At 41.4% G+C, this 16030-nt stretch overlaps 1 protein-coding gene across 1 annotated transcript in view; it reads right to left on the bottom strand.

The window, feature by feature from the left end:
* Positions 1 to 9636, bottom strand: part of LOC127572913 (F-box/LRR-repeat protein 20-like) — a 67031-nt gene extending 57395 nt beyond the window's left edge. Inside the window, exons 1-3 of the mRNA XM_052020641.1 lie at positions 9611 to 9636; positions 6795 to 6950; positions 2253 to 2305 (exon numbers count right to left, since the gene is read on the bottom strand). Coding sequence (XP_051876601.1) covers positions 2253 to 2305; positions 6795 to 6945 — 204 coding nt within the window. The 5' untranslated portion in view covers positions 6946 to 6950; positions 9611 to 9636. The remainder of the gene's footprint in view (positions 1 to 2252; positions 2306 to 6794; positions 6951 to 9610) is intronic.
* Positions 9637 to 16030: the final 6394 nt, after the last annotated feature.

Genomic DNA, 16030 nt, shown 5'->3' with positions numbered 1-16030 from the left:
CAGCTTAATTGTCCTCCCCCAACTCTGTCCCGCAAACCCCCAAGCCAACCCCAACTTTGTCCCCATGGCTCTGGATCTGATTCACAAATGAAGACCCTACACAACCTCAGACTTAAGCACTGATGCCGGCCAAAGCCTAATGCAATTTCTCACCGAGGCCTCTAGTGGATCCTCAATTATTGTTCCTCTCTCCCTCATGACCTCCAAACTCAGCCCTGCCCCCAGACTTACCTGATACTTTACGTGTTCCACAAAGGAGAACTGCATGAAGTGGTGTGTGTAAGGGCCGTGCAAAAATGCTGACACCTTGGCCTTATGCATTAGGCATTGCTGAATTTGCCGTGGCAGGCCCACAACTAAAACAGTGATTGTCTTGTTGGGTGATAGCCTTTTAATAAAACGAGAAGTACCAACAGATTTCTGGGCTAGGGTACCATCTAGTGGATGACTGACACAGATGTTTTCTCTGATAGCAATACGCCAATGTGGCCAGATGGAACTAGGACACTTTGACCTAGTTTTCCAACAAAATGAAATTGTCACACAGGAGTTCAAATTTCAAAGAATGCATGAACATAAAGAGAGGATCTCATGTGATATTACTAGTGAAAGATCTCTTTTAATATTTTTGCAGTTGACCCATTTTCACGTTGGCATCATTTAACATATCAGAACATAGATTCTAATTTTTAGACTGCCTATAATGTGAAAAATTAGCAACATAAAACCTCCTTTTAGAATATACTCTCCCTTTTCCCCCTTGTTAAGAACCATCTAAAGATGGAAATAACAAGCAGGCAAACACTTTATAGTTTCTCACTAATGTTTCCCCTGAAGCAACCTTTAAGAAATGTGATGGATGGCCCAAGGAGGAGTTTTACTCCTCCTCCCTTCAGTGATTCATTTGTCTTATGCTTGATGCTCTCCAGAGCAAGAGAGCTGAGACTAGAAATTCATCAGTGTGAAAAATATGTATCAATTCCCCAGTAAAACTGGAGCCCTGTATCAATTAACTTGACTGGAAAAGAGATTGCACAATCAACTTAAACAGTTGATAAAATACCAGTATTTTTATCTTCCACTTTTTTCCTGTAGCAAATCATTCTGGGGGGAGAAATAGGATATTGGTAGCTTGGCGAGCTGCAGAAGATAGGTGATAAGCCAAGCAGGTGATAGAGCATCAGTCACTTATTTTACACCAAACCTTATATTCACTTCCATGTCACATAACAATCAGGCACTACAATTCAGCCATTCTATATCCCACCAAATCCAATGTTGTCCTCTTTGGCTGCTTGCTTGTTTCATGATATTCTCTTATCAGTTTGGATTGAGCAAGTTCCCAAAGACAACATTATGACAATAACACGGAGACCTTGTTTTCTTGTTGGCTACAGGATATATAATGGTCACAGCAACCATGGGAACTCTCCCACTCTTCTTCAAATGGTAATATGAAATCTACTACCTTCTCCTGAGAGGGCAGATGGGTTTCCAGTTTAATTGATCAGTACAGAAAGACAACATTCCTTGGTGCTGCACTAAACATTATGCTCTTGTCTCTGGAATGAAACTTGAACCAAAGACCTCCCGACTCAAAGGTGGGGTGCTACAACTGAGACAGAAATAACACTCACTCAATAAACTCAAGTGTGTATATGGTCTGAGGTTAATTAATGTTAAGGCTTTATATTCTCCCAACTGGCACATTCCAGACTTCAGGAGCACGTGCTGAAGGATGCACTGAAGTTTGGTGCAGCCAATGCAAAGCCTCTGTGGGGAAGCACTGCAGTCTAGGGTCCTTCTGCGACAGGACATCGAAGGGTTGAGTTTGGTGGGGAAGGCCCTCAAACAATGGAAGGGTATATCACCCCGGGGTGGGGGCACAAACATGGCAGTGGTGCTATGTACAAAAGAGGATGTGCTAACACTACTATGTATAGAACCAACAACACTGAATATATAGAATAATCAATACTAAGAATGTAAAGAGCTTTCCACTGCACTGTTCTCCTTTTCTGTATATATATTTTTAAAATTATGAATAAAGTTTATTTTTGGAATAAAAGGCTTTATATTCTCCCCCATTAAACAAGTCCTGAAGTCAACATTTATCACTACCCCAGATACTATCAGCTAACTCATGGGGAAAGAGCTAAGACCATATTCATCTGTTTGGTTAATATTGTCTTGATTATAATCAATGCATTTCTAAGTTTCTTGTGTGATATAAACAAAGGTAAAATACTTGCCAGCTTATCGCAGGACTGTGGAGCATTGTTCCTGAAATATTTAGAGATTTCCCCTAAAAACAAAATAGTACATTTCATATCATTTTGTAATACATAACATACAATAGTACAAGAAGATAAATACAGATAACCAATATAAAACCATAGAACCATAGAACCATACAGCACAAAACAGGCCCTTCGGCCCACCATGTTGTGCCATCCATCAGACCACCCTCACACTACCTAACCCCTTCCTCCCGCATATCCCTCTATCTCACATCCCTCCATATGCCTATCCAACAAGCTCTTGAACCTGTTCAATGTATCTGCCTCCACCACCACCCTAGGCAGTGCATTCCATGCACCAACCACTCTCTGGGTGAAAAACCTCCCTCTGACATCTCCCCTGAACCTCCCACCCATAACCTTAAAGCCATGACCTCTCATCTTGAGCATTGGTGCCCTGGGAAGGAGGAGCTGACTGTCTACTCTATCTATTCCTCTCAATATTTTATATACCTCTATCATGTCTCCTCTCATCCTCCTCCTTTCCAGTGAATAAAGCCCTAGCACCTTAAGCCTCTCCTCATATTCGATACTCTCCAATCCAGGCAGCATCCTGGTAAATCTCCTTTGCACCCTCTCCAATGCCTCCACATCCTTCCTATAATGAGGCGACCAGAACTGAACACAGTCTTCCTATAATGAGGCAACCAGAACTGAACACAGTCTTCCTATAATGAGGCGACTGTAGCGGTTGCTACCACGGAATAAAACAAGACTCACTCGGAGGATTGCCAAACAGAACTGGTTTATTTTCCCGCCTTGCGCGGGCCCTTTAAGGGAGAAAACTCCCACCCAAAAAACCGGCAATGACGTAAGTTCTACGTCATCAGGACTTTCCCGCGCGCGGGTTCTCCCCGTCGCTCGGAAAGACAAGGCCCGCCACCATCTTGGGCCTCGTCGCTCCGACACTGCGCGACCCGACTGCCGAGCCGGTTCGCCCGACTAGACGGTGAGTCGCCACACAACCCCCCCCAGAACCGGCGAGACAGTCCCCAAGGTCCATGGGCTGTGCCAGCTGCCGCTTAGGGGGGCGGCCTCTGCGTCGCGGCGTGGCAACCTCGACAGGCTGTTGCAGATCCAAATGGGCCGGTTTGAGGCGGTCTGCCGTGAAAACCTGTTCCCTGCCTCCAACGTCCATTTCGCAGGTCCAAAAGCCGTTTGGACCGTCGGGGTCACCAATGTAGCGGTTGCTACCGCGGAATAAAACAAGACTCACTCGGAGGATTGCCAAACAGAACTGGTTTATTTTCCCGCCTTGCGCGGGCCCTTTAAGGGAGAAAACTCCCACCCAAAAAACCGGCAATGACGTAAGTCCTACGTCATCAGGACTTTCCCGCGCGCGGGTTCTCCCCGTCGCTCGGAAAGACGAGGCCCGCCGCCATCTTGGGCCTCGTCGCTCCGACACCGCGCGACCCGACTGCCGAGCCGGTTCGCCCGACTAGATGGTGAGTCGCCACACGACCAGAACTGAACACAGAATATGATCAAACTGTGAAGATTATGAAAGAGCAGGAAGACACAGATAAACTAGTATCAGATTATATTAAGTTACACAGGTAACTTAATGCAGAAAATGTGATAGAATACACTTTGTAAACAAGAATAAGAAAATACATCTTAAATATGAGATCCTACATGAAGGTAGAGGAATGTTAGAAATCCAGAAACACAGATCATTTTAGATTATAGAATCAATAGGCATGGTTATAAAAATGGCAAATGGTATTTTTGGTATAAAGAAGCATTTTGTAATTGGTTATTTTGTACAAATTCTTAGCCCAGCTTTTGTAGTATTGTGTAGAACAATGTAGGGCAAAACATAAAATCAGAGGGGTGCACCACAAATTCACCACAATATCACAAAAAGATGAGAGTCTAAAGTCATTAAAAGAAGTTAGGGTGCAGGGGTGAAGTTTAAAGTAGATAATGATGTAGTTAGTTTGATAGGAAACATAGAATACAAAGGTATTCACTGTAATAATCAATGAAGGTGTTTGAAAAGCAACTTATATAGTGGATATGAAATGTAACATTTAAGGGCATGAAAAGTAAAAGTGAGATTAGACCAAATGGCTAATACAGAGAAAAAATACAGGAATCGTTTTAAAGGTAAATTTTATGTTTTAAAATTCATTAGATTAGATATCTTTGTTTGTCACATGTACATCGAAACACAGTGAAATGCATCTTTTGCATAGAGTGTTCTGAAGGCAGCCTGCAAGTGTCGCCACGCTTCCGGCGCCAACATAGCATGCCCACAACTTCCTAACCTGTATGTCTTTGGAATGTGGGAGGAAACCGGAGCACCCGGAGGAAACCCACGCAGACACGGGGAGAACGTACAAACTCCTTACAGACAGTGGCCGGAATTGAACCCGGGTCACTGGCACTGTAATAGCGTTACATTAACCAAATACAGTAAAAGAATCTTACTGGTAAAAGCTAACAGTTCTATGGTGAACTGTTGACATTTACCCCAATATATAAAAGCAGGATCCACCCTTGAATGCATATGCATCCAAACTTGCTGAGAGGTTCCAAATGATGAATCCTTCAGAAGATTCCATGTTGGATTCCACAGGGAGTCCAACAGCAGAGAGAAACATACTGAGGTTCACCAGCACTTACACTGGGGGATAAAGGTAAGAATGAAATAAGTTACAGTTTTTTAATTATTTGTGTTTGCAGTGATATTTTTAATTATTTATTTGTTTTAATTGCCTTTTGTTTTAAAATCATTTAAATATATTAAATTGTTTCCTGCTTTTCTAATAAGTTTTGAATTCTTCTGAATGTAAGGAACCTTTCAAAAGCTTGACAGCTCTGACAGGTGTCAAGGCTGTTTTGCCCTGATTTCCTCAGCAATTTCTTCTTATAGCATGGTGGTCATAACAACCTATGTAATATTATCCAGGTTTCATAACAAGAGATTGTGCCTGGTGTGACTCTGTGCATATTAGCTATATACCCTAGAAAAGGTCAGAGGAGGTCAGTCTTTGGCAGTCTTTCATTGCTGCTATCGCAACGAAAGCTTGATTTGAGATTGCATCAGTAGACAAAGTGGCTCCATCTTCTTGTCTAGTGTGTATCCAACTCAGGGCTGACCACATATTACTTGGAAAGTCTGGTTCAGGTTTGCTGTAGGAGAAAGGGAATATCTCTGATAAGGTCAGGCCAGGGTTGCCCTGGTATCAGTTATTATTCAGTCTTTTGTAGACATTTGCTCCTATTTTACAGGTCTTAAGCTTTCTGTTTACCACTTTAAAGCTGGAACTCAGATTAAGTCAGTAAATCTTCCATACTTTCCCGTAAATCAAGCTACCAGTGGTGACATATAGGAAAAATACAGGAAATCCATACCGTTTTTTGTTTAGTCTATTCATGCGTTCTGAGATCAGAACACTGACTATTAATGTAAAACTTGAATAGCTGGTTTACATGCAAAGTGAGTATGACACATTTTCTATGAAAATACTGGGCTCAGATAGTCTAGTCAGCATTGCTCCAAAGCTGTTTAAAATTTCAGCAGGTGCTAGAGTGTAAATTTTCCTTTTCCTGATGTTAGCCGTTGCCAGCACATTCATCAGGAATCTATGGTATCCAGCAACAGTGATGTCAGCAGATTAGCTGATCTAATCACATTGAAGAACTCTGACACATAGCAAAGTAAAATGCTCTTTTTTTAACTTCCTAAAGTTATGACAGAAAGTGAAATAAAGACTGGGGCATGAATATAAATTAGGTTAACAACTGAAATATAAATAAACTAGAAAAAATTAAATAATTTTAAAATCCATAATATTTTGAAGTAACTATTCTGCAGATGTTTGCAGATTCTGCTTAATCTGAGTTCAAACATATAAAGTTAGATACCAGGAAAGTTGTTCAGGTTTAATCATGGCTTAAAATGCCATTAAAAACAAGTTACACTTTATTCAACAAGGTGTAACATCTTCAGTGGTTTTAATAACAAGAATAATCATAAAAATTGAGGTTCATGGCAATTTACTAATTCAGGATTGTTTACTGCCACAAAAGATACACTAATCTAACATAGGTGGAGCAGGGCATCAATGACAAAAACTTCTGGATTTTCATGTTTAACTGTACAAGTGCAATGCCAAATGTAGCTGTGAATTTCACAGAGGAATGACAGTAAAAGTCAATACTTGTTCCATCATTATAATCACAAATTCTCTGTCAGGGTTTTAGTAGCAACAAAATATAGTACATGATCTTGCAACTAGAAAGTTGTGTTCTATACACATTGTGCAACATATCTTCATCTGATTTAAATACATTAGTCAAATCAGTAAAATCGTTATTAAAGGAAAAATAATGTGAAGAGGAAAATTGGGAAGACATGATTAATAATTGTTCACTGCACATAGGTCATGGCCAATAACTGGATCTGATACAACGTTATCGTAAATTTCATTCTGGACATCAAAAACAAAAGGCTTTTGAAATGCAAGTTTTATTGTTTAAACTTACATGGTTTCATTGTTGGTCTTGAAACCACTGCTGTATTTTGAAGCAGTGTTTTTGATCTTTGTGCCTCTTGTGGTGCTTGTTTATTATCCAGAACATTAGCACTTAAAGGTCTTTTGAATGGCTGCTTCCAGGACCCCTTGCTCATTGTCATAGGCACTAACAAGAAAACCCACAATTTAGATTTTATTCTAAAAAATCATTTGTTTCCAAAGAAATGAACGTACCAACAAATGATAGTAACAATATAACATTGTTATTGGTATTTTAAATGGAATTAATGGTCTGTATATAATGAAGTTGATGAATTGAAAACTTCTACCATGTGCAAAACACTTAGAATAAATTTGATTATCAAATGTAGATTCAATACAATGGTTCAATGACCTCTTCTTGAAAGGAGATGCAGTTTGGAGATCATCAATCACAGCTCTGTTTTGCATACAAAATTATTTTTGTGTAAGTCAATACTGTGTCTACTTACCATTCATCTTGTAAATTTCAGAATAAAAATAACTTAATATCCATACTCTAAAAGACAGCTTCTGTATTGCCATGGTTAACTGTCCATGTACTTCATAACTGGACTCATAGGTCCATTGACCTTGTATAAACACTGCTTCTTTCTCTACAGATGCTGCCTAACCTATTGAGTATTTCCAGCATTTTCTGTTTTTATTCCATCATTGTACCCATACTCCAGTCAAAGCAAATCACTCAACATCCACCAAGCCTCTCCAAAACCTAAAACATTTTAATAGAATTAACTTCAGTTCTTCCAAATTCCAGAGGATATAGACCCATTCAGCTCAATTCACAGAACAATTGTCCCATCACAGGAACAGTGTAATAAATCATTGTTGTACCTCATTCAAGCAAGTACATCCTTCCTGAGATTCGGAAACCAAAATTATGCAGAGTTCTCCAGATTTGGTGAACTCTGTCCCTAACCTTAACCCTTGTAATAAAGGCTGGCAAGCTTTTAATGCCACTTGTCTTACGGGACACTAAGTTGATGTGATTCATATACAAGGACAGCTAAATCATTCTGATCACTAACATTTAATAGTTGTTCTTCATCTAAAAAGTTTTGCTTAGAAAATTTGCTAGTCAAACAGAACAGTGCATGGTACTCTCTCCAAAATTAAAGTGGATGAAATTCTGGGTAATTCTATTTTTCTATGCATTCTTATTAAGCAAATAACCTCCCATTTGTCCAAATTATACTCCATCTACCATTTATCATCACTTAACTTGCCTTCCTACCTTCCTGCATATATCCCTTTACAACCTCCTCATGGCTTACTTTACCATCTCACTTTAAATTTCTTGTGGAAGCAGTAGTCTCCCATTGCAGAGAAGCATCTACAACAGGAATATTATCTCCCACTGCTGCAGAGAGTCCAGACGAGCTGGGAACTATTAGAAATCAGGGAAGAAAAAGATTGGGAAATAGAGTCAGAGGTGAAGGGGAGACTGGAGAATAGGATGGGAAGATTGGAGTTCAAGCAAAGGAGAGAGTGGGAAACTAGGATAGATGTGGGGATCAGCATTTTGTGCAGACTCAGGAATAACAGCAACATGCTGATGAAGAGAGGAGTCACAAGAGGAGCAACCAGCAAAGCGGTGGGTGAACTCTGGGGACTTTACTGTGGGTAAGTATTGAAAGATTGTTTCCACTGATATGCAAATGGAGAACAGGAGGTTAAAGATCAAGTAATCTCAGTTAAGAGGCAAATGAAAGGAGAAAAGTTTATGAAGTGGGTATTCTCCATGGAATTATCACCCGAAATCACTCCATAATAGAGTTTATGATTTGTAATTCCTTGCACATTTCAATGTGATATTCGATGTCCCACCAGACCAGACCCATCCCCTCCCATTACCACTAACTTACTCCTATGGTGCATGCAAGTTAATAATCAGACCAATATGGAACTTAAGCAGATTTAAGGTGAGCAGAAGAGTTAACAATATTGAAGTTGAAGTCACTTCAGATTTACAGTGGTTAGCACAAGTAATTAATTAGCGACAGGAACATAATGCTGCCCCTTCCTTTACTTCACAATGTCTAATTATTTTCTGAATGTTCTGTGTCTGAAGTTGCCACTAATTTCTGCAGTTGTGAAACAGGTGCTTAGGGTGAAAAACAAGAATTAATAATTCCTTCAATGAACTTTCAACATGCTTCAGCTTATAGCAGCAGGTCACTTGGAATACTTGTTCATAAGCTGGTAACAGCACCACTCTTCCAGGGTCATATACCTGAACAATAAACAGGAGGGCACCTGAGATGTGCTTCAACTATCTGTACCAAAGAATGCCCAAACTAAGTGCAAGGGACATCAATGTGGTGCAGAAGCCTTCCAGACTGAGCTCTAGCCACTGGTGAGGTTGTGTTTCATGAATTGAGAGCAGGAAGGAGGTCCAGCTGTAGGACTCAATAATAGCCATCTATAGACTGGCTGGTGGCTTCTAAGTCTTCTGGCAGAGCATCTGTCAGGAAATCTCCAAGTCTGAAAGTTTAATTGGTTCTTCAAGAAAAATATGGCCACACATTTTTCCCTTCTTCATCTTACTGATTAATTCTTACAGACTCTTCAATCTCAACTGATCACTAGGTTCCCCTCCAGTGTATTAGGCTACTGCCAGAAATAGGTATTTTTTAGCAATGACAGAAAATATAAATGAACTTCTGGAATTATCCCTAATTGCTTATTACAGGAACTACACTTGCCTCTCAAGTGAAGTTCTGGAAATAACTGAGCAACAAAAACAACTGGAGATGATATTTCCCCACAGTCATAAGATCATACCACCTGAAGGGCCATCACGTAGGAGTGGTTTTCCTTTTGTTCTCTGACAGTCAGCAGCTGATCGTGGGTGATTTATATTTGATGACCTATAGAAGATAAAACATTGATATCATTCTAAGTATTATGCTAATAAAGCTTCCTTCTTCAAGGTAACTGGAGCTCCCTTAAAGATATACAATTGCTTTTGCAGTAGAATTCCAGCATACGTACAGGTTTAGAAACTAGCAGGTCAACTGTTCAATAGTTCAGAATAAGCTGTCATTTATAAGGTTTCAAAACCAAGTACTGGGGTGAGGCCAGGAATGTGCATCTCAACAAAAATACAAAGTTGACAGCATTTGTCTAGATGAGCACCTGAATTGCCTTGGCAAAGAAGACCAAGGGCTAGGTGCTGGAAGATGGGATTAATGTGGATGGGTGCCCACTAGTCAGCGTGGATGTGGTGTGCATGACCTGTTTCCATGCTGTGTGACTGTATAACTCTGTAACTTTGCTGAAACTCCTATTTTTAATTTGTGGGCATAACTTTACCTTTTAATATTCACTATCTACAACCCCGAGTTCATAGTCATGACACTGCTAGCAACAATCCACAACAATCATAAACAGTGCAAGAATCATAAAGAGGGTCACCATCAAAAAATCTCCCAAATCCTACCTCAATCTCCTCTAAAGTATACTTGGCCATTCAGTCTTCTCAGTACAGAGCTAGTGAGCTGTCTCTGGACTCCCAGAGGCAGGCAGCTGGCCAGCTGGATATTGATGAAGCCTGCATAACAATGGATCCTGACGCCCACTGCAGCTGGATTTCTGCCTTGGAATTAAAATCCCCCCCCAATGCCCCCCCACCGGAATTAAAATCCCCCTTTCTAGTTTATATATGGTCCTGTTTTATTTCAACATTATCTCTCAAAGTATGCTATCACCATGAGCAATGTGAAAGGTCCCTTGTGATAACTCTCAGTCTGACTCACAGTCTATTCATATTTTTCAAGCTGCAATAATTAGAGACCATTGCATTTCAAGTCTCCGAATTATGTATGAAAGGTTTTGAATACACTGTGGGTCTCCCATTGTTAGCAGGTTCTTGTGACTCATATTAGATTGTAACCCATGTTTGTGCAGTATTTATTTATCACTGCTCCATGTCATGTCTCTTCATACTTAAGGGTTGTTGACCAAACTGCTTCCTAACATCAAATACATACAGAACAATTCAAAGCAGGATGTTATATTCAAGCAGAAAAAAACTAAAGATAATGGAAGTGCCAATCCTAGAGACAGTTTTAGATGAGCCATTTATTATTTTTATTTTCACTGCTGTTATATTTTCATAAACAGAAAGCAATATTTTAGCTATGAAAAATCATTTAGAAATCAGTCCATTATAAGGCAACAGAAAAAAATGTCATTAAACTTTATTTTAAAATAATTGCATTTCACCACATTGCCTCTCCCAATTTCCTCTACCTTAAAAAGAGTTTGAAGCTCAATCTACTTCAAGGCTTTATACTTCTGTAAACATGTGACCTTTAACTTAATTTAATGAGCGACGCCAATATTAAAGCCTAAGAAACTTTCAGATACTGTTGTCTGCACAATGAATTATTTCAAACTTTTGCACAACTGGTCAAATGATTAATTAATTGGGAGATGTCTCAAAATATTAAGAATGAGAATGGTAGGGATGATCTTTATGGACATGAGCCAATCTGAGACAGTCACCATGGTTGTAAGAGTTGAGAAATGTGCTTTGTCCAAATCTTCCGTTAACTTCTCCTATGCCAGTCCAATGCTAATTGCCTGTTCTCCAGCACAATCCCCCAGTCATTCTGCCTCAGATTTGGTTGTAATTAGCTCAACACAGCCACTAGACTTTGAGCCTGCTGCATATGCAACAGAATGGCTGGACTTTGCTTGTTCATTGTGCAAATGTAGCCAAAGGTGCCACTAATAGAAAATACAAATAAATTTCAAGACACTATGATTTCCAGTCAAGAGGTCGGCAGTCACCTAAGTAAACAAGTGATGAGAGTGCTTGCCTACTACAAAGTGCCTTTTTTCTGGTAAATTGCTTCAAAGGAAGCTGCGTAAGTTAGAATTTACGCAGCTTCCTTTGAAGCAATTTACCAGAAAAATGGTTATAGGTATAACGTGAGAGGGGGAAAGGATAAAGGAGATATGCAAGGCATTTTTTTTTGCACAGAGAGTGGTAGGTGTCTGGAAGGCACTGCCAGGAGTGATGTGGTATAAGCAGATATGATAGTGACATTTAAGAGGCATTGATTCAGACACATGAACAGAGAGGGAATAGAGGGGTACAGACCATGTGCAGGCAGACGGGATAAGTTTAGATTGGAATCATGTCAGCACAGACATAGTGGGGCAAAGGGCCTGTATCTGTGTTGTACTGTTCTATGTTCTAAATAGAAGCATGACTGACTATTAAAGCTGAGGGTGCAAAGGTACCACATAGGATAGTGTAAAGTCTAACACAAATTTATGAGGAATCAATTAATTTTAAATTAAATTCATTCCACCACACTGCCTCTCCACACTCTGCCTTTCCCACATCTCCCCTACTTTCCCAATTAACCCACCCTGCCTTTGCCTCTCCCCCCATTATTGCTTCCCATCACACCACTCTCCCATAATTCCTCACTCTGCCTCTGCCCATCACCTTATTTTGCCTCTCCTCATCCCCTCATTCTCACCCCCAACTCCACCTTCCCCCAGTCCCTCCACTTTCCCAACTGCCCACTCTCCTAGTTCCCCTCTCTGTTTCTCCTTAGGGTTGGAGTGCTAGGCCCTGCTAGATGGAGCTACTTCTTCCAGGACCAGTTGACTTCCTTAATGCTCTCCAGTTGGCAAGGCCAACTTGGCCTTGCTTACCTTACCCCCAATCACTTACTCATAATCAGAGAAGTCTTCTTGCATCTATAGCAGATGGCAGAGGAAGAATAACACTAGCTGTGGCACAGCAGGTTGCCCAGAAGGGAAGACTACATTTCTACATAGTAAAACTTTGGGCAACAACATGTGGGCAGCTGGTCATATTTACCACTACTGGCCTAAGCCGGCACTAGTGCCACACTCCACAATTTCCCTGCCGATAACGAAATAATTCCAGAGAGAACCGCTTTTGCTGGCTCGTTGATTTGTTGGAATATCTTTGAGGAACGGACTGACTTAGATAGGGAAGGTACAGAGAAGCTTTCAGAAAGGTGGTTGATATGTCTCATGTAATTGACCTCTACATAGGATCTAGACGTCAGTGCTGAAACTTCTATGTAAAGCCCAATGACCTCAGCAATTTTTTTTTGCTTGAACCCCATAAAAACCCTTAAACAACATGTAAAAAACTATTACCTAGAACCTGCACCGGAGAAAATCCATCTCCACTTGTTTAATAGCATATGAAAAGTGATCTCAAGCATGTTTGCACTGTTTGCACACATTTTCTGCTGAAATCCCAACAACTGTAAAAAAAAATAGCTGCGTACTTCCTAGGAGAATTTACCCTGACATGATATCATTGCCCTGTTGTATTTTACGCAGTAATGACATATAAAATGCATTTTATTATCTAACGATAAAAAATCAATAAGGAAAACACCAAGATGTGAAACCCATACGATTTAAACAGACATCACAGGAACATAATTTTTATTGTTCGTAATTACTCACTGTGTCCTCAAAATGTTGTTACATTAAAATTGTCTCCAACTGCAGTACCAGGTGTGACCATGACCCTTGGCTTATCCAGTAGCCTACCAAACTCTATCATCATAGTACTCAGCCCCCAGCCCCACTGCATGGCCAACCACTCCTCCCCAACCCAGCCCAATAAAGCTGCTTCATAGATTTCCCACCCCATTTGATTAACCTTTCCCCCTTCCTGATCAATTTCCTGCTCTTCCATTGAATTCACATACACTCCCATTGTCCCCTGTGCACCCAAACCACTTCCCTTATGTCCATGACATCCTATGTCTACCACGGAGAAAGCTCTTTTAATAGTGTTGACCTATTTCCCATGAGCAGTGCAGTAGTCTGTCAGTGCTGTTGACTACCTAACAAGCAAGTAGTCTGTGGAAAACATGTGAATCATGTTTTAATATTTCTTAAACCATGCAAATCATGCCATTTGTTTTTGTAAAGCAAGGATGTCTCAAACTTGCATTTATTTTGGTAATGTCAGACACAGCATGATTGCTAACTTTAGCACACATTTAACAATCCTATTTTGAGATAAACATCTCCAAATCCATTGTATGAGATGGACTAGAAATTCAATACGTTCAAAGAGTGGGTGAAATTTTACCTCATTTTCCCTCTTCTGCATTATCCATTTGAGCTGGCACACAGAGCCTGCCAAACTCATGCAGTGATGCCAAACAGTGTGCCATACTCATTTTAACATCACTTGGCACAAAGTTTATATATTCAAGGCCTGCAAAGGGACATGCCATTCACACTGAAGTTGGCCTTAACTAGTTAGTTAAGGTCTGTTTCAGTGAAAGTTAAGGCAGGATTATGAATTAGGAGGAGTAGGCCACTCGGTCCCTCCAGATTACTCTGTTATTTAATGAGATCATGACTGATCTGAATGTGACTTCAACTCTGCAATTCCTCCTTCTTGTGGTAACCATTTACTTATCTTTCTTTGCCTTAAGAAAATTCAAAGACTCTGTTTCCACCGTTTTTTGAGGATGAGAGTTCCAAAGGCTCATGAACTTCTGGAAGTAAAACTTTTGCCCCATCTCTGTCTTAAATCAGCCCCCCTGAGCATCATCCATGGAGGGAAAGGAATTGTTGACATTTCTGGTCAAGACACTGCATCAGGTCTGAGAGTGAAGAGGGAAGATAGCCAGGGAAGAAAGGAGGAGGGGTGAGATAGGGGCCAGTGGGTGATAGGTGAACTGAGGAGGCATGAGGACTGTTAGGCAGAAGGAGCCAGTTGGGGAAGGAGGAGGAGTGGGAATGGGAGACAGAGGTAGGTGGGTGATAGGTGGAGGCAGACAAGGGAGACAAAGTAAAAAGGAGGGAGGGACAGGCAGATGGAGCCAGGTATGGGGAGGAGAGAGTGAAGGTGGAGATAGAGGCTGGAGGGTGATGAATGGGTAGATGGGGCTATAAGTGCTGGAATCTGATGTAAGGAAGGTCATAATGGGAACCATTTAGGGGAGAGATGAGCAGATGGAACAAAATGGGGGAGGGGGTCCGGTGAGTGAAGTGTGTGAGCAGTAGGTGGAGGGGGATGAAAATGGGTGACAGAGGGCTGGAGGGGGGGGTATGGGAAAGGGAACGGGAACAAAAATGGGAGGACCGGAGGTAGATAGGAAGGAGTGAGAGAGGGGAACAAAGGAGGTAAGGGTTACCTGAAACTGGAAACTACCCAGGTGGAATATGAGGTGTTGTTCTTCTAGTGTGCATTGGGCCTCACCATGGCAGTGGAGAAGGCTGAGGACAGACAGTTTGGTGTTGGGATGGGGAGTTGAAGTAGCATGTTTTGGGAGCTCCGGATGGCCACCGTGGACAGAGTGCAGCTGCTCTGCAAACTGGTCATCAACTCTGCACTTGGACCTGCCAACGTAGAGGATGCTACATCAGGAGCACCAAACGCAATAGACAAGGTTAGAGGAGGTGCCTGTGAATCTTTGCTTTACCCTGAAGAACTGTTTAGGTCCCTGGATGGTGGTGAGGGAGCAAGTGTAGGAACCTTCTGTGATTGCAGGGTAAGTGCTAGGGGTCAGAAAGGACTAGGTGGGGAGGGATGAGTGGACCAGGGATTGTAAAGCCTTCAGCCCAATTTGTCCATGACCATCAAGTTGCCCAACCAAGCTAGTCCCATTTGCTTGCATTTGGCCCACATCCCTCCAAGCCATTCCTATCCACGTATCTGTCCAAATATCTTTACAACACTTCCTCTGGCAGCTCATTCCATATACAACCCTCTGTGTGAAAAAGTTGCCTCTCAGGTCCCTTTTAAATCTTTCCCCTCTCACTTTAAACCAATGACCTCTGGCAACGGAGAGAGTGGTCCCTGTGAAAAGTGGTGCAGAGGGAATGATGTGGCTAGTGTTGGGGTTCTGTTGCAGCTGGCGGAAATGACGAAGGATGATGTGCTGGATGTGGAGACTAGTAGGGTGAAAGGTGAGGACTAAGGGATCTCTATCTCTGGAGGTCATTAGGATATGGGCAGTGAGGAGTGATGTTGGTGTGAGTGAACACAAAGGAGGATTTATGTGCAATCAAATAAATGCCCTTCCACTGAAATGGAACAGTTAAGGTCAGAGCTCCATGAGCTAGTGTTCGTTATATACGCCGTAGCATCTTGAAGCATAGGTTACCAGACTTTGCCCCCGGTCTATACTGCCAGGGCTAATAGGGGAAAGTCCTCTTGTCACGTACAGTGTGGAA

This window comes from Pristis pectinata, chromosome 7, assembly GCF_009764475.1.
Source record: "Pristis pectinata isolate sPriPec2 chromosome 7, sPriPec2.1.pri, whole genome shotgun sequence".
Classification (NCBI taxonomy): domain Eukaryota; kingdom Metazoa; phylum Chordata; class Chondrichthyes; order Rhinopristiformes; family Pristidae; genus Pristis; species Pristis pectinata.
This window is presented reverse-complemented; position numbering and strand designations above follow the sequence as displayed.